Source organism: Pseudorasbora parva, chromosome 18, assembly GCF_024679245.1.
Source record: "Pseudorasbora parva isolate DD20220531a chromosome 18, ASM2467924v1, whole genome shotgun sequence".
NCBI classification, from domain to species: domain Eukaryota; kingdom Metazoa; phylum Chordata; class Actinopteri; order Cypriniformes; family Gobionidae; genus Pseudorasbora; species Pseudorasbora parva.
In genome coordinates this window covers 14,762,033-14,784,713 of record NC_090189.1, presented here as the reverse complement: position 1 = coordinate 14,784,713, position 22,681 = coordinate 14,762,033, and the positions used below count along the sequence as shown (strand labels likewise).

Here is a 22,681-nt window from a genome sequence, read left to right as displayed (position 1 = left end):
CTATGGAAGTCAATGGCGTCCATCAACTGTTTGGTTCCCCATATTCTTCAAAATATCTTTTGTGTTCAGCTGAAGAAAAAAAATTTGTTCAGGTTTGAAACAGCTTGAGGGTGAGTAAATGATGACAGAATTTTCATTTGTGGGTGAACTATCCCTTTAATTTGGAAGAAATGCAACCTGCTATGTCAAAGTAAGGCAGAAGACTCATTAAGAAAAATGACTGCCCTTAGCTACAACATATAACACAAATCTTGTGATTTAATGATTACTAAAGCTACATACTACAAATCTGAACCCTCAAACCTGATCCGGAGGTTGTAAACCTTGCCTGATAAACTCCACTTCACATCCAATTCTCAGCATCTTTATTAGAAGATGCAATAATTTTCTTGACTACAAAAATTATGACATAACTAAATCCTGAGAATGTTATTAACAATCTGAATTTACAACATTAAAGACGCATTGTCAGCACTCTTTTTTTCATTTCAAGCCTGAAGATTATGTCTCAAAATCTTCTTTGTATCAGTTCCATTTAAATTGTTTATTGCATTTGAATAGAAATTGATTGCACAACAACATTTAATAAATGAATTTATTTTTGCTTCTAGCACTGCATTTGCTGCCTCATTTATTGCATTTATTGGTTTACTGACAGGCCGAACCCTAGAAATGGTTTACAATTTGCCATTGTTAGTAAGACCAGAATGTGCAGTTGGTTTTGGCTAAATAGTAACCTTGCCAGGTAAAGTATCTGGTGTTGAGCTGTCTGTGCTGCATAAAAGGGCTGAGGAGCTTTAAGGAAAGGATCTGGCACTCATCTGGGGGTTAAAATGTAAAGTCCAGGTATTATCTCTATGTGGAATCAGGAGGGAGGGACACAAGTGAAGTTCAGAACTTCATATGTGGCAGCAGCGCAGTGCTTTTGTTCACTGTATGCTGAAGAAGAGCTCTCATTCTGTGGCCTGGTGTCAAAAGATGTCAACATGTCACTGGATTCTTCTTGCATGTCTAATGCTGAATGTCTGTCAGAGGGGTGAGATCTGGTGTTTTTTTTCCTTTCTAAAAAATGTTTTGGTTGATTGCTTCAAGCATTGAATGCCATTTTGGTACATATTAGTGTGTGTGTGTGTGGGGGGGGGGGGGGGGGGTAGTGCTTTCAATTGTACATTTTGATGTCCAATATTTCTAATAGTTTTAATATTTCTGTAAATAAGTTACATTAAGTTACATTTAAGTCAGTTTGATGAAATTTAAGTAGAAATAACTTAAACATCCAAGTTGATTCTACTTAAAAATTTAAGGCAGCAGATTTGTTTACAGAATACAAACTATTCAGAATGCAATGTATTAGACATTTTGTTCTTGTGTACAGTAATGCAGCCTCATATCTGACTCTTGTGTACCAGAGACCTTTGACTGCATATTGTATGCGATTACTAAATAGACAGACCTTTGTGACGACTTGAACAGCAAGATTTATAAATTCATGTGGTTGTTATTTCTTGTCCCACATGAAACCTAAACTCGGGCTAAATTGGACTTTCAATTGCTTGCAGTGTCATTTAAACTGGCATTGGTTTAGGTCTGTGTTTGTTTTAAGGTATAGTTCACCCACAAATTAAAATTGTGTCATTAATTCCTGCCCCTCTTGTCGTTCCCAACCCGGTTAGACCTTCGATCATCTTCGGAACACAAGTTAAGATATTGTTGATGAAATCCGAGAGCTCTCTGACCCCTTTATAGACAGCAATTTAATTAACACTTTCAAGGCCAAGAAAGGTAGGAAACATTAAAATAAAATAAAAACAATAAAATCTCTTCTGTGTCAGTCTCCTATACAGTTTACTTTGGAACAGCTCCTGCGTCAGCATCACATGCATGTGTCGTCATGGAGTGCACGTGAACAGCGTCAGCCAATGTTAAGCCGGTGTTCTGGCGTAGCTCTGATTTAAAGCAGAAGTGCTGCACTGCATTTACTAGTGTTAAAACAAAAAATAAGTCGTTATTTTTGTTTGTTTTGGCGCAAAAAAAATATTCTCGTCACTTCATAAAATTAAGGTTGAACCACTGGAGCCACTTGGACTATAAAAATGTCCTACCTTTATGGTCCTTGAAAGTGTTAATTAAATTGCTGTCTTTTGAGGGGGATAGAGATCAAAAATATCTTATTTTGTATTCTGAATATGAAAGGTCTTAAAGGGATAGTTCACCCAAAAATTAAAATTAGCCTATGATTTACTCGCCCTCAAGTCATCCTATGACATTCTTCTTTGAATAAAATTTGAGTTATATTTAAAAAGCCCTGATAAATCCAAGCTTTACAATGGCAGGGATTGTTGCTCTGTTTTTGAAGTCCATAAAAATGCATCTGTCCGTCAAATAATGTGCTCCACATGGCTCTGTGAGGTTAATAAATGCCTTCAGAAGTTTGTGTAAGAAAAATATCCATATTTAAAACGTTTTAAAGTAACATTTCAGCCGTTAGCCTTTCGTATTCAGTTTATGGAAAAAGAGTTGAAAGTGCCACTGCAGTTCAAAGGCTTAAGCTACCAGGTACGCTGGTCAGATGTCACGTACGCATCTTGAACTCCGAGAAGGCACTTTCAACACTTTTCCACGGAAGGCGATCGGCTAGAACTTTAATTAAAGATTTAAATATGGATATTTTTCTTACACAAACTCAACAATTTACTTCAGAAGGCCTTTATTAACCTTGCAGAGCCGTGTGGAACACATTACTTTTTGACAGACAGATGCATTTTTATGGACTTCAAAAACAGCAACAATCCCTGCCATTATAAAGATTGGATTAGCCAGGACATAACTCTGATTGTGTTCGTCTGAAAAAAGAATGTCATGTATAACTTGAGGGTGAGTAAATCATGGGCTAATTTTCATTTTTGGATGAACTATCACTTTAAGAAGATAGAAACCCATTTACCAGAGTCCGACGATGAGGTAAAATATTAAGCAGCACTATAAGTTTCAATGTTGATAATAAAAATAAATGTTTCTTGAGGAGCAAATCATCGTATTAGACTGATTTCAGAAGGGTCATGTGACATTGAAGGCTGAAAGTAATAATGCCGAGTTTTTCCAAAACATTTTAAAAATCGTTCCCTAAAACCTGCCCTAAACTTTTAAACATCATTATTAGTGCAGTAATGAACTCCCAGCAAAACACTTATATTTTCCTAAGATTTGCCTCTTTATATTTAATGACTTATAAAACTAACAAGTAGAGTTGTTTTTTTGTTGTAATTGTTAATGTTTTTAAGTTGAATGGATATTTACATGGATAATTGCTAAAAGCTTTTTATAATGTCTCTGTAATCGTACAGTAATAACACTGTGATGTCCATGTTTTGGATTCTATCATACAAATGTGAAAGGCCAATTATCTGTCTTCATCATTACTCATATTCGGCAGCTGTCGCACTGGAGCGAGAGGACTGCGGCGACTCCGAGGAAGTCAAATGTGATTTTGTTTGTGACTGTAAAGACTGTAGTGATGAGCAAGACTGTGGTAAGATATTGCACTTCTGTATATTTATAGCTTCTGCAATCCGGTTAATGTATTAGTATGTGTTCTCCTTTTATTATTCATGTTCTCATTGTGTTTATTTGTTGAATACCAGGTTATCGAGGACCAGAGTTTGAGTGTGATTTTGAGCATCATGGGAAGTGTGGATGGGCTGATAAATCAGGAGAATTTGGGTACATGTGGCAGAGACAGCAGAGAGGGAACACGCTCCCTGACAGTGGGCCGTCCTCCGACTACACCACTGGCACTTCCACAGGTTCATGACACTTCAGCTCAAATTTATAAAGTCTTTCTAAATCCAGTGATAGATTTACTTGTGTTAATTAAAACTTCAATTAAACTGAATTCTATGAAGTTTCAATTCAGCTCATTAGTTTTAAAAACAGAAATGCATATTTATGAATGATTGGTTTCATTTTTCTAATGTATATAATAGTTTCAACATTACATTGTTATTCTTGTTGTTTTCTTTTCAAAATTATTATTTTTTTATTAAAATGTAGCCTAGAAGAATGTATAAAGGGAAATCTACACCACTGTTCAAAAGTTTGGGATCAGAAAGATTTTAAGAAATGTATATTTTTATTAATATAGCCCACATTTATTTAGCAAGTATGAATTAAATGAATCAAAAATGACAGTTTATAATGATATAAATTATAATTTATAATGTTACAAAAGATGTTTCCGTTTCATTTCTGGTAACACTTTATTGTCTTTAGTTACATATACATATACTTACCATAGTAATAACAGTAAATTATGCTTAATTACACGCAACTAACCCTCAACCAAACTCCTAATCCTAATATAACCCTAATATGTACACAAGAAATGTATTTCAATTAATCTTAAAATGGCCCTGATATGTCACTAGACATTAAGAAATCATGTTCATTTCAAATACTTATATCACTGACAACAGTAGTCCGGCCAGGATATTGTCATTTAGAAGTTGTTGTTGCAGCCCTCAACTGATGTTGATGTTGACATGTTGTGTTCTGGCCTGAAGCTCCACCTTCCACCTATCTACCAATCATGAAGTCAGTAGTGTGTCTGCCTCCGGGTTGCCAGATCTGCTCTAGTTACCACAGCTGCAGCTACAAACGTTCCTGCTGGATCCTGCAGCATATCTGGCAACCTCGAGTCAGGGGGAGAGGGGGAGAGGGGATAGTGATTGCAGTACCAGTTTTGGCCAAAATCTTACATACACTTCTTTTAATTAATATTATATGTGACCTCAAATCTTTTGGACTTTCTATTAATCAGGGAATCCTAAAAATATATCATGGTTTCCACAAATATTTAATTAGTACTATATTCAACATTGATTATAAAAATTTTGAACAGCAAATCAGCATATTAGAATGATTTCTGAAGCATCATGTGACTCTGAAGACTGGAGTAATCAACTTTACTTGTCTGTGAAACCAGGGACAATAGGTTATTAAATGCTGTAAAAGTTTTATTCATGGTTAGATCATGATACATTAACTAATGTAAATGAATTGAATCTTGTTCTAAAGTTTTATCTTTTCTCTTCTTGTAATGTTTCTGTTTTTCTCAGGCTGGTTCATGGCAGTGACAGCTGTGGCTTCAGATGCTCCCAGAACTGCTGTGCTTGTGTCCCCTCCAATAAAACATTCATCTCCTACTTGTCGCCTTCGGCTCAGATACTTCATCTGGGACTCAGGTTCACACGCATACTAACACATTCAAAACGGAATGAAATATGGACTAATTAACCTGAAGTGTAGTGTTAAATGAAGATTACGCAGAGGAAAGGGACACATTTAACCACGTAGGTGGTTGCTTAAACACCTGTGAGTTTGACTGTGTGTGCATTTCAGGTAAAACAGGGCTGGATGACAGCCCTCTGTGGGGGTCAGTGTGGCAAACTGACGGCAAAGAAGCTGTGGTTTGGAGGCCAGAGAGCTCCAGCTTTAGAGGCTGGAGGGAGGCCACCATCTACCTGGGTCGTATCACAGGCCCTTTCCATATCTGTCTTCATTCCAGACGCAGTGAAGGGAAGCAGGGAGATGTGTCGGTCGATCAGATAGAATTTCTAGATTGTGCTCTGCCGGGTAAGAATGGAAAATCATTTTTGTTTTTACACATTTTATTTTTAAAGCAATAAGGCCTCAAAAATTTAAAGGGATAGTTCACCCAAAAATGAAAATGTGATGTTTATCTGCTTACCCCCGTTGCATCCAAGATGTAGGTGTCTTCGTTTCTTCAGTAGAACACAAATGAAAATATTTAACCGTTGCAGTCTGCCATAATGAAAGAAATAATGAAAAATCTGTTAAATTTTAATTCTGAAATTAATATCCTGCAAAGTTGCATTACATTTATCAAAAGTGACAGTAAAGTCATTCAAAATGTCACAAAAGATTTTTATTTCATAAATGCTGAAAAAATCTTCTGAACTTTATATAAATCAGAGAATCCTGAAAAAAATAATCAGCAAACGTTTTTTTTTCTTTCTTTTTTTTTCACAGCTATGACTTTATATTACTGTATTTTTTAATACAAATAAATGCAGACTTGATGAACATAGGGGACTTTTATTTTATTTTTATTTTTATTTAAAATCCTTTTGCCTTGAATGTCTATTGCCTCCTCACCTACACTTGGGCATCCACACTTTAGATGGATTACACCATCAATGATAAGGATGTTTGGATTCTCTCTCTCTCTCTCTTTCAGTCCCCCCTGAAAGTGGAACATGCGGTCCTGGTTTTATGAAGTGTAAACGGGAGGGATGTGTGGAGGACTATAAATTGTGTGATGGCACGGATGACTGTGGTGATGGAACGGATGAAGAGAATTGTGGTGAGAGAACATGGATCTAGTGAGAGAAATCAGTGATGTGTTGATAATAGGATTCGCTATTCAAGTCAGTTAGTCTTCAGTGCATTTGATTCTTGTGTAAGATCGCCCAATGCTGGTCTGGAGTCATGTTTGTTATATCGTTGTGTACTTATTATGTACAGAGCAGAACATGAGCTGTAACTTTGAGGATGGTCTTTGTGGATGGGACCTCCGGACGATATCACCCTTAAAATGGACATGGACAAATCAAGAGAACATATCTCTTTCTGACCCTCTAAAAGGACCTGGTAGAGACCATTCAACTAATACTGTGACAGGTATGTGCGGGCCAGTCTGAACTGGGTTAATATAGTTTCAATTTATTTATTTTAATTTTTATTTTCATTTGGTCTAGTCGCATTTCAGTGTTTAATGCAGATGGTATAATGGTTTCAAGTTTTATAATATACCATGTACAGTACTGTTGAAAAGAAATGAATACTTCTATTCAGCAAGGATGGATTAAATTGATCAGATAATGACAATTATGATGTTACAAAAATGTCTGTTTTCTTTTGAACTTTATATTCATAAAATGATTCTGTATCACAGTTACACAAAAATATTAAGCAGCACAACTGTTTTCAAAAGTTATAATAATATTTTTTTTATATATATTGAGCACCAAATCACCCTTTTATAATGATTTCTGAAGTATCATGTGACACTGAAGACTGAAGGAATGATTTTGCCATCACAGAAATACAATTTTAATCATAGTAACATTTCTCAATATTTCACCGTATTATATACATAACAAGGCATAATAGCTGCATAAAATGCACCCATAGATTTTGAACGTTAGTGTATCAAAAAACTTTACTTAGTTTAGGATAATTTTTATTTAATTTTATTTTAGTCCGTTTTAGTCATGAAAAGTAATTTAAAATGTATTTTAGTTATTGCTGTTTTTTTGTTTTTTAATATATAAATATAACACTGATGTGTGCATTGAATTCTCAAAATAAGTGTCAATTAATAATTACTCTTCAGGGCATTTCTTGTATGTAACCAAGCCGGACATCCTGAAGAGCGATTGGACTTCTTTTCAAAGCCCTCCTTTGGAACCAACCAATGAAACACATCCTTGTCGGGTATGTATAGTACCAAATGCTTATATAGTATAATCCTAATCCTTATCCTTATATACTATATAAATCCTTATATAGTATAAGGTGCAGTAGCATGACAAAAAAGGTCTTCAACTTAAAACTTCAACTTAATGCACTCATTTTTATTAGGATTGTAACCCCATAAGCTTATGGTTAAGACCTTACATTTTACACCCATTGTTTATAATTACAGATGATAATGTACACACATCAGTTTGGCCGAGTGTCGGGCGGACTCTCTGTGTTGGTGGCCGGGGCGCAGATTTATCCTGTGTGGGAACGAGGAGGTGCTCTCGGGGACTTGTGGGTAAAGACTGAGGTGGAGTTTGTCGTCAATACCACGTTCCAGGTACTTTACTCATTCCTCCTCTGAGATCATCCTCACTCTGATCATAGAAGCTTTCCGTTTTATTACACTGTAGTCATAAATGCTATCTAATGTATTGAAATTTCCTCAATCAGATACTATTTGTTGCTGCCATTCGAGACCATGCTTATGGAGGGATCGCAATTGATGATATAGTGCTGTCCCCTGAGTGCATCTTATCCAATGGTACTCTCTGATTTTATGCCTGTCTGTTTTCGATTATACACCACAACTCTGCATTTAACTACCTATTTGTCTTAAAACTTATAAAACAATTCAATAGATTGTCTTTCTTTTTCATTTACCTCCATACAGAATCAATGCCCCAACCAGAATTTCCAAAGCCTCCAGCTAAACCTTGCATAAAGGATAGTCTGAAAATCTGTGACTTTCATAAGGACTGTCCTGCCGGAGAAGATGAAGCTCAGTGTGGTGAGTACCACCTATATGTAAGGTGAATTACATATATATTAGGCATGTTAGTATTTTCACCAAAAAAAATTGGTTTTAAGCCAGTTATTTGTATCTTTTGCTATTTTGCTGTAGTGTGTCAGCAGGAAATATGAGTTTACATTTCCAAACATTCATTTTGGCTTAACATCTTTTTTCTTGGTGAAAAAAAAAAGTGTGCCTAAGACTTTTGCACAGTATATCATCACACATTGAAGGTCTGCGTTAGGCATGTGCCGATTTTCGGTAATTCGATATCACGATAATGAATATGCATGATATTGTTATCGTGGGCACTTCGAAATATTGTAAATAATAATTTATTAACAATTATTAAATTTTTTATAATGCACTCAAGAATACTTTGCCCATAAACCGTATAAATGCTCAACACCGCTGAATTCTGCGTCAAAGGGACACGCGCTCAGCAAGTGTAAATGAGAAGCACATGAACAAGAGGAGGAGACGCTGAATGAAGTGTGCGCTCAATGACAGCAGAGGGCGCTGATGAACTGCAGAATGCAGCGATTACCCCGGAAACCCCGCAAACAAAAGCAATCGTGCTAGTGAAGTTTCTAAAACAGCCATTCGTTTTTTTGTAATCTCAGTGTTGTTCATCACAGTACCAAATACTTAATACTTAAAGACTTAATAGGCTATTTATTTTAAAATCTAAACATTTTTATGTTTTAATCTGGACAACATTCCCTAATGATTAGAATTTTTTGGATTATTGGTTATTGTTCAGTAAAACTTTTGAGACATACGACTACATTAATTAACATGTTAATTCTTTATTACCAAAACGGACAATGAAAAATTCTTATAAAGAATGAATTATTCTAAGTAATGTTAATTTCTTAGTTACTGTTTAAAAACAAAACAACTTTTTTAATGGACCTAAAATAAAACTAACATACTTTCTGTACCAAATGTAGCTATTGCTCAATCTTAGTTAATGCAATAAATAATGAGACCTTATTGTAATTTGTTACCTGTTGTTCTTTATAGCCTAATTCTTTTGCACTTTAATCTGTTTGAAAATTCTACTTTTACAGCTCTAGAAAAAATGAAGAGACCTCTTAACATTGAGAAATCAATAAGTGGTCTCTTATTTTTTTTCAGAGCTGTATAAATTTTTGGTGCATCATTGTATTTAAACATTCAGTTATTTTTGTTATTACAAAAAATATTCCTTAAAGCTGTTATGCTATGACAACACTTTTTTTGCAACTTATTTCAATATCGTGATAATATTGTATACCGTGATAAAAGCTTCAGCAATTAATCGCAACATGAAAAATTGATATTGGCACATGCCTAGTCTATGTTAATGTTTTCTACATAGGGGACTTCTCATATGAGATGGGAAGCTCTGGCTGGGCAGACACCAGTATAGGGAGCCAGGCTTGGGAGCTAAAAGTGGAGAATAATGGCACCTTCAACCAAGGTGAAAATCTTTTTTCTTTTTCTTTTTTGATGGAATTAAGAAAATACAAAATAATTTACTTTCATTTCTGTATGTGTGTGTGTGTGTCTTAAGAGTTCCTCTTTGTGACTGGTGCTCCTGGACAGCAGTTAAGTGAAGCCCAAACTCGCACCCCTCTCTTGGGACCATCCGGTCCAGCGTGCACCCTTCAGTTCTCTTACAGTCTCAGTGGCAGTAACACACACATAGGTACATCATCAGCTGTAATAGATATGTCTCTCCTCTGTTAGTTACCGTGATGTTGGGCTATAGATTCTCTTCATCTCTCTGCAGGTGATCTGGCAGTGTATGTTGTAGACAGTGTGTTAGGGACTCATCCTGTGCTTTGGGAGTTTGCTGGAAAGACCAGTGAGATGGCAGGGACCTGGCTAAAGGAGGAAGTCTATGTTGGAGCAAGAGATAATCGCTTTCAGGTAGACTGTCTGTCTGTCTGTCTGTCTGCCTGCCTGTCTGTTTATCATCTGTCTGTCTATCTATCTATCTGTGTAGCTCTATTAGCTATCTGTCTATATCTATATCTATTTATTTGTCTGTCTTTTTGTCTATCTATCTATCTATCTATCTATCTATCTATCTATCTATCTATCTATCTATCTATCTATCTATCTATCTATCTATCTATCTATCTATCTATCTATCTATCTATCTATCTATCTATCTATCTATCTATCTATCTATCTATCTATCTATCTATCTATCTATCTATCTATCTGTCTGTCTGTCTGTCTGTCTGTCTGTCTGTCTGTCATCTAGCCATCTATCATCTATCTGTCTGTTTTCTGTCCGTCATATATCTTATCATCTATTGCTCTTTTTTTGTCTGCCTGTCTGTCTATCTGTTGTCTGTCTCAGTTAGAGTTCAGGGCCCGTGCTGAAGAGCTCTCCTCAAGTAACCAGATAGCAGTGAAGGATGTGTACTTTGTTCAATGTTCTCCTCTGTTTATCCCCTCTGGTGGTGAGTGAATATAAATAATCAACATTATTTTACATGCTTTGTTTTCATTGTCTCTAAATGATTTGGTTATTTTTTTAATTCCTTCTTTGCATTATGCATCTATTGTTTTCCCTCTAACAGACGTATCATGTAATTTTGAGGTAAATTTGTGCGGATGGTACCAGGACCAAACAGATAATTTTGACTGGAGGCTTCACAGTGGAATGGACCACACTGTCCATGTTGGTCAGGATACTTTTGATTTTGTTCAATTCTGAGTGAATCATATTTGATTGTTATTATATCATCATCATACAAACATCTTTCTTCCCTCATTTCTCTCTTTCTCAGGTAGGAGTCTTGTGGTGGATATGTGGGACACTTCACTGCGAGGTCTTTCTGGGCGTCTCCTCTCACTCAGACAGTACAGTTACTCACAGCACTGTCTGTCCTTCTTCTACAAGCTCTATGGACCAAACACAGGTGGATCTGAACACCTTATTCCAAGCTTCATAAAATATGAGTTTCTCAGCCATTGTGTTACAAGAATGCCCTACAGCTTCAATGAACAGCTTGTGCTGAGAAACTGACTTCAATTTTACACTTCATTACAATTTATTTGTTTCATCATTCATCTTCTCTTTCCAAGGCGCTCTCAGTGTAAAGCTGTTATTTGCTGACCGCTCAGAAGAGCTGTTATGGATGCGCAGCGGTGCCCATGGTAACATCTGGCACGAGGGCCATTGCCCCGTGCCTCCTCAGCTCACTTCTTTCCAGGTGCACGCTAAAGTTGTTTACACGCCAAAAGCATAATTGTTAGCAAAAGACCCAGCAAAACATTGTCTGGCTATCACCAGACCAAGCTCAATTTAAAATTGAACATTTGTCTGGGGAGTCTGCTCTGTATTTTCTACTGCACAAGAGGCATGATCAACGGGCATTATTTGAATAAATCTGTACACAATTGGATAGTCCTTCAACCAATCAGACCACAAGAGGCATGATCAACAGGCAACAACCCATCGTTTCTCTGTCATCATGTTAAACCAGCCCATAACATGCCTGGGATAAGCCAGTCTCTGATTGGTTCCCGCAAAAGTGAAACAGAAGCAGTAGAAATAAATGTAGGGGTTTCCAGACTGAGTTGCAGGGCGAAATCAAAACGCTGCCAGACCAAGGCTGGGTTTACCCAGTCTAAGCAAAACACATAATGACTCTGTAAATGGCCACATAGTTTGGCTTATTTTTAGTAAATAAACTGGTTCTATTAACTATTTTATGACTGTGAAAAGGAATATTTTAACAATTTTACTTAGTCCAAGAATTCATTTAAAGCTGCAGTCTGTAACTTTTTGCGCTCCAGCGCTAAATAAACAAAAGTGCATGCGTTTTGCGGAAGAACATTGCAGCCGGAGCTACTTCTCTCTGTTTATGTCTATGGCGAGTCACGCCAATAGTATCTGTCTGCAGAGCCGCAGTTTCACCCAAGCCATGGTTTTGCCCCGCGCATGCGCAGTTTCACTACAGCGGTTTCACGGCATGCTGATATATTTGATTTTTAAATCTTAATTCTGTCCTAAAACTATCTATTGATTATTGTTGCTCCTGCTGTTATTTTTTTGCATCTGCTGTTGCCCAGAGGCCTTCAGGCTCCTTTCCTGATATAAAAACAATGCTGTCATTAACACGTTTTTCCCCCCAAAAAAACCGAACAGCCTGGTATAATAAACACTATGTATTTTCAATGCCTGGTATAAAAAAACGAACTTTCGAATATTCATTTCAAAGGTTTCTATAATTATTAAATTATTAGTCTAAAGTCAAAATAACTAATTCCTCAAGTTGATTCATTCTGCCTGGGGTAAATGCATAAACTTCAAAACAAATAAAAACTTTTAAACAGGCTGAAAGTGTGAGCATATTATTAATTTGTTGGAGACATAACCAAGAAACGAATTTAATTTACATTTATTAATTTATTACATTTACATTTTACATTTTAAACATTTCATTATTTTACCATTACAGTTGATCACTAACTAATAACTATCAAATCAAAGAAGTGCAATTACGATAAATGAAAAATAAAAGTGTAGTTTTATTCCCTTCCAGTGCCGTAACATGAATCTCGAAGACATAACGACGCAATGCGCATGCATGGTCAGAACTGCTGTGGTTAAACTGTGGTTGGGGCTAAACTGTGCTCCTCCGCAGTGGTTCCTACCAGACTGGTCTGAAATAGTCCCAGTATAAACAAGTGTAATAAATAAGTGTACCATAACAATTTAGGGTAAGACACAAGCACGGTGTGGAAAATGGATTTATGTTGTACATTCTCATTATATTATTTTTGTAAATCTTAAAAAAAAAAAAATTACAGCAGCTTTAATCTTCATTTAATTTTCTTATCCTCCTCGTTTTTCATTCATTCTTCTTTTTGCTTATCTAGTTGGTGTTTGAGGCGACTCGCTCTGGTTTTGATGGTCAGTTAGCTTTAGATGATGTGGCGTTTGTGACGGGACCGTGTTCTTTGCCCACTATGTGCTCATTTGAGAGTCAGACATGTGGCTATACCAGTTCTGGAACAGCCAGGTGGATACACCAGAGCTGGGAATTACACAAAACGGGACCAGAGACCGACCACAGCCTGGAAACAGAAAAGGGTGAGAAAAATTTAAAGAAAATTTGGGAGAAGTCAGAGGGGAGAATTCGCTAAACTGTTGGAGCGGGAGTGTTTGCAGTCCAGTAACCTGTTTTTAGACATAGGTTAGCTTAATAGCTATGTTTTTTTATTTTATTTTAGCTTGATTAGTTCAAATTAATGATATAGAGTATTTTGTGACTAGGGTTCTACATGCTGGCCCACACCGGTGTGGATGTCCTTCCCCAGGGCAGTGTGACCACCTTGACCTCCCCTGTGCGCAGAGGTTTGACTCACACCGAATGTGTGCACTTTTGGTACCATACAGGAGGAGACAATCCAGGTAAGAGATTATCATCTCATATTTGTGTATGTATGTATGTAACCCGTCCCACTAGACGCACTCTGAGTGGGATTCGAACCTTGGTCTCTGGTATGGGAGGCGGGCACGCTAATTAAGACGCTAAAGACCGCAGGCACTAGTGCGCCTCTTGAGGCCAGGGGAGTGAGGTTTTTTTTACGGCTGTTACATGTACACACCTATTCAATTTCAAGTAAAAGATGTATATGTATACCCACACAGGCACGCTGACTGTCTATGTGAAGCCATTTGATGGAGACAGGTTACAGTTATTCTCCAGCAGCTTCAGGCAGGGACAGGCCTGGCGTCATGGCCAAGGTAACGTTAGCTGGCATGGGGACTGGCAGGTAAGTGATATATTTCCTGAGCTTATTGAGTAATGTATATGAGTTGCAAAGGGATCACAATTACACCCTTTTTTGTTAGCTTGTTGTGCTTAATAAATGGTCTGGATGTGTGTAAAAAAAATGCATCTTTGTGATTCAGCTGCAGTTTGAGGTGAAGGGTGAAGGAGGCCTGTTCAGTTTTGTTGCCATTGATGACATCGCCTTCTCCACCCACAACTGCCCCACAACAGGTATGAATTTAAAAGAACACTCCACTTTTTGTGAAAATATGCTCATTTTCCAAGTCCCTTAGAGTTAAACAGTTGAGTTTTAGTGTTTTTGAATCCATTCAGCAGATCTCTGTATCTGGCGGTAGCAATTTTAGCATAGCTTAGCATACATCATTAAATCAGATTAGACCATTTGCATCGCGCTCAGAAATGACCAAAGACTTTATTTTTTCAAATATAATATTTACATTGTGTACTAAGACCAATGGAAAACGAAAAGTTGTGATTTTTTTTAGACCCATATAGATAGGAACTATTTTCTCATTCCTGTGTAATAATTAGGGAACTTTGCTGCCATCCCATGGGTGCAGCGACACCTGAAAATAGTCCTTAGATAGTTAACTTCCAATGTGACCGGCACTAAGTTTGTGTAGTTGCAGAGAATACACTTTTATGGCAGTAAATCTCTGATTATTACGCAGGAATGAGAAAATAGTTCCTAGTCATATCGGTCTACAAAATTCGCAACTTTTAATTTTTCGTTGGACTTAGTACATGATGTGACTATAGAAGAGTCAAGTTTTAAATAGGAAAAATATTGAAAGTCTTAGGTCATTTTTTTGAGCTAATGGTCTAATCTGATTCAATGATGTATGCTAAGCTATGCTAAAAGTGCTACCGCCAGATATAGAGATCTGCTGAATTGATTTAAAAACGCTAAAACTCAACTGTTTAACTCAAGGGGACTTGGAAAATGAGCCTATTTTCAAAAAAAAGTGGAGTGCTCCTTTAATTTATATGAAGTTCAAAAGAAAAAAAATGTGTAGTAATTTTTTGTCTTTACTGTCACTTTTGATTAATTTCATTTGTTCTTGCTTAATAAAAGTATTAATTTAATTTGACAAAATCTTACTGACCTCAAACTTTTGAACAATAATGTTAATATAATCTTTATTAATTGTATAATATATTTTATTATTTAATTTTATCATTTATATTCTTTTTTTTTACTTTTTAAATACCTTTGCACGGTTTATCTCTAAAATAGCTAAAATGTATCCTTTTTTCATGATGTTTTTTTGGGGTTTTTGTCTGCATTTCAGATAGCATCTGTGAATTCGAGAAAGGTTTGTGTGGCTGGTCCAACACTCAACAGCCATCTGTAGACTGGTTAGACTGGGACCTGACCAGTGCGCAAGCTGAGATGGTCTACAGCACACCTCCATATGACCACACACTGCACACAGAAGAAGGTGATTAATGCGCATTACGCTCATATTAGACAGTGATTGTTGCTAAGTAGATAAATACTCCGCCACCGGCTTATTTTTTTGAAGGAAGTGGGTGTAATTTACTTTCCTTTATAACTCTAGGACACTTTCTGGTCCTTCCTAACTCCAAGCGGGACACCGCTACCCAGAATGCCTGGCTGCTGAGCCCTCACCTGGCACCAACCAAAGGAACCTGTCTGAGCTTTTGGGTTTATCAGCCAACCATATGTATGCCACATCTATATCATCAACTATTATATCTATTACTATAACTATTATTATATCTATACTATTACTATTATATCATTACCATTACCACATTATTATCTCCATCACCATCATTATTAACAATAGCAACAATAATCATCAAAATAATCAAATCTTATTACAATCCCTCAAGCTCCTTATTGTGTAAAAAGGAAAAGCTTTAACTTTTTTTGAAATAGCGTTTTGTTATTTTTCCAACAACAACAACAAAAATATATAAGAATGATTTCTGAAGGATCATGTGACACTGAAGACTGAAGTAATGATGCTGAAAATTCTGCTTAATAATAACTGGAATAAATTACATTTTAAGCTAATATTTAATATAGAAAACAGTTTTAAATTGCCATAATATTTTACAATATTGCAGTTTTTACTGTATTTTGGATCGCATAATGCATCCTTGGTAAGCATAAGAGACTTACCGGTATTTCCAAAACATAAACTGCAGCGTACCTATTAACATATTTATTAAAAGTCGTCTGGCAATTATACACCTAATTTGATCCAAAACTGGATCAAATTTTCATCCAACTATTACATATCATGTAAAATGCCCTGTAAGTTGCTTTGGATATTTATTTATTTTTAAGAATAACTAATTATATTCCTTTCTTCTGAAGATGACAGCAAACTCACAGTATGGAGGCTGTCTGAAGAATCCAAACATGAATTGCTGACGCTGGATGAGGGAGGTGGAAACTGGAACTACTTTAGTGTCAACATCACCTCAGAAACCGAGTACCAGGTGACCAAACTCTACTTTAATCTATGTTCTTATTGGTTCTGCATGAATTTGAGTGCTATTTTACTGAGTGTGTGTGTGATTTAATGGGAGGCAGATTGTGCTGGAAGGATTTAAAGGAGAGAAGGGTGTTCTTGCCCTGGATGACATCCGGTACACGGTTGGGGTAAACTGTGCTAGGCAGAAGACTGACCAAAGTAAGAGTTTTAGCAAGAATTGTTCAAAATTTGTGTCATTCAGATTCTCTGTGTTCTTATTACCATTATACCTATAATTATGTGTGAACTGGAAAGGGATTGGTGTGAAAACCATGCAAGAAATAATGACATCTTTATATTTTCAGCCTCATCATCTAACAGAGGAGCCATTGTAGCCTCTGTTGTGTGCGTCATTCTGCTCTTAGTGATTCTCGCTGCCTTGCTGGTGTTCTACCTGAAGAAAAAAAGTAAGGCCAATGCCGTAATAGAGGCCTCAAACGGATCTCGTGTAAGCTGCGATGGCTTTGGAAATGAACTGTATGATTCTGCAGATAATGTAAGTTTACCTGGCTGTACATGTTCTTGTTTAGTGTGAAAACTTTAAAGGGTACATAACACACAGCCAATCTCATGTTAATCTTGAGTACCTATAGAGTACTGTTGCATCCGTCATATCTCTGAAGAGTGTTTAGTTTTATCATATTTATAAAAGACAGACACGCTGTACAGATTCTTTCCGAATACAGCCGAGCTCGTGCTGGCGTGCAGTGGACGGAGCTAAAGAGTCACACACACACACACACACACACACACACACACACACACACACACAAATATATCTTGGCATTATCCCTGGATAACTTTCAATTCACTGGACATCCGTGTCGTTTATATTATATGGACTTACGCACCAACTGCCAACAAAACACAGACATTTGATGCAGTTTCGATCAGCGCCTGCATTTTTGACCTGTGACAGGGAACAAACAAACACACTTTTGGAGACTGTTGGAGTGCCTAAATCCATTGCTGCTCTGGAAAAACAAACTACATCCACTGTTTCCTTAGCGCTTTTCTTTTTGAGAAGCTGAACATGGTTATCTTTCCCTTACAACCAAAAACACACTTCTTTAGTGACTTTGATTTCATGGTCTAAAAACAAAATGACAGCGCTGCCGACGGCTTCCGTAAGCCAAATGAAGCTTGTTGATGGGCGCGCTCTTGCTCTCGCTCTGGTTGATGCAAACAAACAAAATACAAACAACAAACAATTCCGCCCTTTATGCCGTCATACAGCGCCATACTCCAAAACTGTACTTTTACTGTGTAAATAAGTCAGAATGCATGAAATAGCATTAGACCACCTTAAAGGGATAGTTCACCAAAATACTGAAAATGCATACATTATTTACTATAAAAGCTTGTTTCCGTCACTGAATGGTAAAAATCTAATAGTTACTTTTTTTAATCACACAATTTTTCACAAACTTTTTTTTTCTTGCAGTTTCTCAGAATTGCATGAATCAGTTTCAAATGCATGTCATAAAGTCAGAATTGAGTAACAAAAAAAGTATTTGTTCCTTAGAATTGGAATTTATAACTTGTATATCATGTAGCAAGTTTATATCATAATTCTGAGGAAAGAAGATATACTGTACTCATAATTGCAAGAAAAAAAGTCGCAATTATCTTTTAATTTTTGTATTCTGTGGCAAAAACAAGCTTCCATATTTTACTCACCTCTACTTCATTTCTGTTGTGGAACACATAGGTATACATTTTAAATGTGTGTTTCATACTCTTTCAGTTTCATACGCTTTCAGCTATTGTATGGCTTGAAGGCTTAAAAAGTCATATGGATACTTTTATGGTGCTTTTGCATTATTTTTTAAGCTTGAAAGCTCTGGTCTCGATTGTTGTGAATTGCATGGAAAAGAACAACCAGTAAATTCTTCAAAATTTCACATTTTGGATTCCACAGATTAACAAAAATCATATGGGTTTATTGTAATCTCGAATAATCTAAACTGCATAATATTTACATTTCTTTTTATGTGTTTGCTGGTTACAGCATCGTCTGGAGGTGCATGGGAATACAGGGCCGTAGGAGGTTATTGTGGTGACTGTGCCACCAACCGGCAGCCTTCAAGCAAAACAGTCGACACCACAGCAGGAGAACTGCTTGTGTCGCCATGACAGGACTACCCCGGTCATAACACATGCAAAAACACACCCAACATGCCAACATTGATGCTAACCAAAAGATACAGAGTTATCTTTACTATGAAAAATGACTTTATCCAAAAGAGTAGTCCAATCCAATACAATGTAATTTCATAGATGATATACAATAAACAGAACGGCAAAGTACAGTTATTAAAAAAGCAAACAATCAACAAGCCCTAGAGGTTGGGGTATTAGATGTCCACATATTGTTAAAGGGTTTTGTGGGTTATGTGGTTTGGGTTTATCATCGCTGAGAATGATGTAGTCTGTGGATGGTCTTTCACTTAATGGATTCATTCTACTGCAGAACAACAGAGGCACTACATTTTTAAGAGTACAATGCATAGTTTTTGGGTACAGGTAAAATGTGAACTAAATTAACAATTTGAGGTCTCTTTTGTAATGTTAAGAGGGGCTTTAAAAAATATATAATTTTTTAGAGATTAAATTGTATATTGTATTACCATTCTGTGCATTTGAAAATGTACAATTAAATTGAGTATTTATTTAAAAAGTGTCATATGCAATTGATAGAAATATTATTATACAGATTGTCTCAGACAAAGGATATCTTAATTTCTTAATTGTATTAAGACATTTCAATATGTTTATAAACTTAAACCTTGGCCTAAGTATGTGGATTTTTTTTTTCCAAGATGGCCAATGGTCAGTTAGAAAGGCCAAGAAATATAACACAATTGCTCTGGAATATAAATACATTTCTTCTTTCTATGAGACTTGCTGGTTGTGTGTACAGAAACAGGGAGAAGACTCAGGAGATGCAAAATCAAAAATAAACTCAATACAGGCAACAGCACAACCTAACATATCGGTGACCGGACAAAGACTGAGTCAAATGGGAAGAACTAAATAGCAAACAGAAGCTAGATAATTCATTAGACACAGCTGGGACATAAGAACTAATGAGGGTAACCATGGAAACAGAACTGAAAAAATTAAAACACACAGGAAAGACCTAACAAAGGTAAACCAACAGACATGACAGTAATGCGTTACTTTAGTTGTTACTTAAAAATCCAATTAAGTAATGCACTTACTTTATTTGTAGTCTGAAAACATAAATAGATGTAGATTTCAGTGACTGTAGGTTTTCTCAGAGGAGAGCTACGGTATAAATTTGTCCATTTTAAACACAACCAGAATTATCAGCTATAAGGGTAAATCGACATACTCTGTTAGACAGGAGAGAGCATGAGCGTTGTCTGAGTTGAGTTTTCGCAGAGTTGGACCTCCACCAGATCTTTGATGGAATCACATCTTTGTATTCTGATATGACATTATGCATATAAGTTTTCAGGCTGCTGGTCGAACTGGAACAACTCAGTTGCGCGTTTGCAATAACTGAAACTATTATATTTTTTGTAGACTAGTATCACGTGATTTTATATAATTGTATTTAGCCTATTGGTTTGTTATACACACAGTAGTACTGTGTTATTACTGTGTTGTTTAATAATACGGTAGGCGACTGTATCTCTTCAGTTAAAACAACAAATCTATACTGTCGACTCAAGTGGAAAATCTCAAAAGATCTTGTTTTTCGTGCCCTCAGAACAATAAAAACACTGGGGGAAATCCTGACAGATGTCTAATTTCATAAAAGACTTAAAAAGTCTAACGTACGGTTCCTCGTTTACGGTTTATACATCCGATCATTATTAATGATTGTCTGGATATGAATTAGGCATTTATATAGCGCTTTCATATGTAGGCTTAAAGCGGCAATTATATAGGCGTATGTGTGTGTCAGCTGATGTCGCGTTGTTTACACAACTGCAGGAGCAACACTGACTTGTTTTATGCAATAATATTGGGTGGTTTCTTTTCATACACGTCAGTAATGCTATGCTATGTTTTCTTTTTCAAACCCGGCACTACTGACAGACGCTGAACCTAAACTGAATTACGGGGTCTCTTGGCAACGGCGATGTCTCCAAGGCAACATCATCCTGATCCGTCTGTCGAAAAGCTCAATATGATATAATTTAAGCAACAAAATCCTGACAACGTCAACAGTAATTAAGATGAAACCCTTTGCTATATCCAAATCAAAGCCCGGATTATCGAAGTCAGTGATGGGGAGTAAAATGCCGCTGTTTATGAATTATTTTTGAAGTGCGAGACACGAGAAGACTGGTGGAGGGATAACATACGAGCGCGTGAGTGATGCTGTAGCCAAATTTCGTGCAGCCCGCATTGCTGTCAATTGTTGTCAGATAGCGAATACTTGCACTTACCGTCGGCAGGATGGACCCCGGTGTGCTCATATTCTTACTTTACGTCATGATAGCTCACGAGCTGGTGTGTGGACTGATGCAGTACAGGAGACAAGCAGCCAAGCCACATAAACGCCTAATGTGGTGCTCCAGGTAAGGTTAGGTGTGATTTTTTCTCTCTCTCTCAAAAGTAGGCTTCTAAAAATGTTTCCCACGTAAACTCTGATCAAACCTCTTTAAGAGTTATTCTGTAGCCTATGCCTTAAAATGTTTGGTTTTGTTACCACTACTACCATATTATTTATAGCCTATTATTATTTTATTTTTATCATTATGTAGGTTACCTCGTATTTAAATATTAGCTAGGCTATACCTAAAGCAACCTTCTGTGAAAAACTATAAATGTCTCATAGGAGAAAGTATTTCCGTTTAACACTAATGTTTTTAAAACACCAGTCCCTATTCAGACAGCTAATTATGTGCATGTGTGTATTCATAATTGTGTGTTTCTTATTGTTACCCACAGTGCCCGTGTCTGTCATGGAACGTGGCGAGTCAGTAGCCAACCGGTCCGGTCAAGGAGACGAGATTCAAAGAAAACTGGCCGTATTGTCAGGAAAGCATGACTTGAGGGCTGCTGTGGGGATGTAGGATCCATATGCGATTCTTAACATCCATCCTGCACTGTGATCACTCATTAAAGCTATGCTGGACCATTCACTGCCATTCATAATTATATAGAAATTGCAGCTGTGATGCTCAAAGTTTTCACATTTCCTTCTCACTGTAATTCTGATTACTCTTTCTTAAAGGGATAGTTCACCCAAAAAATTAAAATTCTCTCATCATATAATCACCCTCATGCCTTTCCGATGTATGACTTGCTTTCTTCAGATAAAAACAAACAGGAAAATAATCCTTCACTGTGAGTCCATATAATGCAAGTGAATGGCTGCTGCTTGGTTGACACTTGAAAAATCACACACATCAATTGTGTGATATGACCCCAGAGGAATAATCAATGTGAAATTAGGTGTGTAAGGAAAAAAACGTACTATAAACTAACGCTTCTGGATTCTGTGTAAATTTGAGCGGCATCTAGCGGTGAGGTTAAGAATTGAACCCTCCCTTTCTAAGCACAAATCTACAGTGGCCGGTACAAGACAAAGATGTCGTCGTCTGAGACAGTAAAGAGTAGCTAGTGCTCTGTAGAGCAGTTTGTCCATTTAGCGCTACTTAGAAACATGGCAGAGCAAAATGGTGACTTAAGGGGACCCGCGGTCTTTGTAGATAGAAATGGCTCATTCTAAGATAATAAAACCATAACAGTTTATTATGTAATGTCTTAATACACCACTGAAGACATTATATTGCATTTCTGTCAATAGATCCTTATAAGTATTACACACTGCACCTTTAAGTTGAGCTTGATGTTGTTAGTGTGTGATGAAATTAACATGAAAAGTAACACAGAAGCTTAGAGGATCGCTACTTACATCGCTACTTACAAAATGTCCGTCTCATGAGCGCTCGTTTGACAATTGACCAGAAGCAATGATTACATGTATCATGCACTATATTTCAAGTCTTCTGAATGCATACAATAGCTTTAAGTTAGGAATGGTT

At 36.7% G+C, this 22,681-nt stretch overlaps 1 protein-coding gene and 1 long non-coding RNA gene across 2 annotated transcripts; one reads left to right on the top strand and one right to left on the bottom strand.

The window, feature by feature from the left end:
- The first annotated feature begins 33 nt into the window (after positions 1–33).
- Positions 34–20,012, top strand: mamdc4 (MAM domain containing 4). The gene is made up of 28 exons (XM_067422858.1): positions 34–1,036; positions 3,434–3,529; positions 3,642–3,803; positions 5,115–5,240; positions 5,398–5,631; positions 6,257–6,382; positions 6,544–6,699; positions 7,415–7,515; positions 7,727–7,882; positions 7,996–8,086; positions 8,216–8,332; positions 9,699–9,800; positions 9,894–10,028; positions 10,113–10,252; positions 10,692–10,794; positions 10,915–11,019; positions 11,125–11,256; positions 11,423–11,550; positions 13,223–13,436; positions 13,620–13,757; positions 13,998–14,122; positions 14,262–14,352; positions 15,435–15,584; positions 15,705–15,830; positions 16,493–16,617; positions 16,712–16,811; positions 16,958–17,148; positions 18,664–20,012. Exons 1-28 carry the CDS (start codon positions 904–906, stop codon positions 18,697–18,699), a joined length of 3,639 nt encoding a protein of 1,212 aa, XP_067278959.1. The 5' UTR covers positions 34–903; the 3' UTR covers positions 18,700–20,012.
- LOC137045900 (uncharacterized) lies at positions 5,165–21,209 on the bottom strand. Its single transcript, XR_010898879.1, has 4 exons — positions 21,077–21,209; positions 5,747–5,820; positions 5,369–5,624; positions 5,165–5,253 (listed from the first exon to the last, which is right to left on the bottom strand). It is a non-coding gene; the product is annotated as an uncharacterized lncRNA (long non-coding RNA).
- Between the last annotated feature and the right edge of the window lie 1,472 nt (positions 21,210–22,681).

Excerpts from the sequence above, each read along its gene's own strand:
- mamdc4 (XM_067422858.1), top strand. The coding sequence starts at position 904 with ATGTGGCAGCAGCGCAGTGCTTTTGTTCACTGTATGCTGAAGAAGAGC. Across the intron at positions 7,883-7,995 it reads TCGTCAATACCACGTTCCAG|ATACTATTTGTTGCTGCCAT; the intron begins GTACTTTACTCA and ends TTCCTCAATCAG. Across the intron at positions 10,029-10,112 it reads TGGCAGTAACACACACATAG|GTGATCTGGCAGTGTATGTT; the intron begins GTACATCATCAG and ends ATCTCTCTGCAG.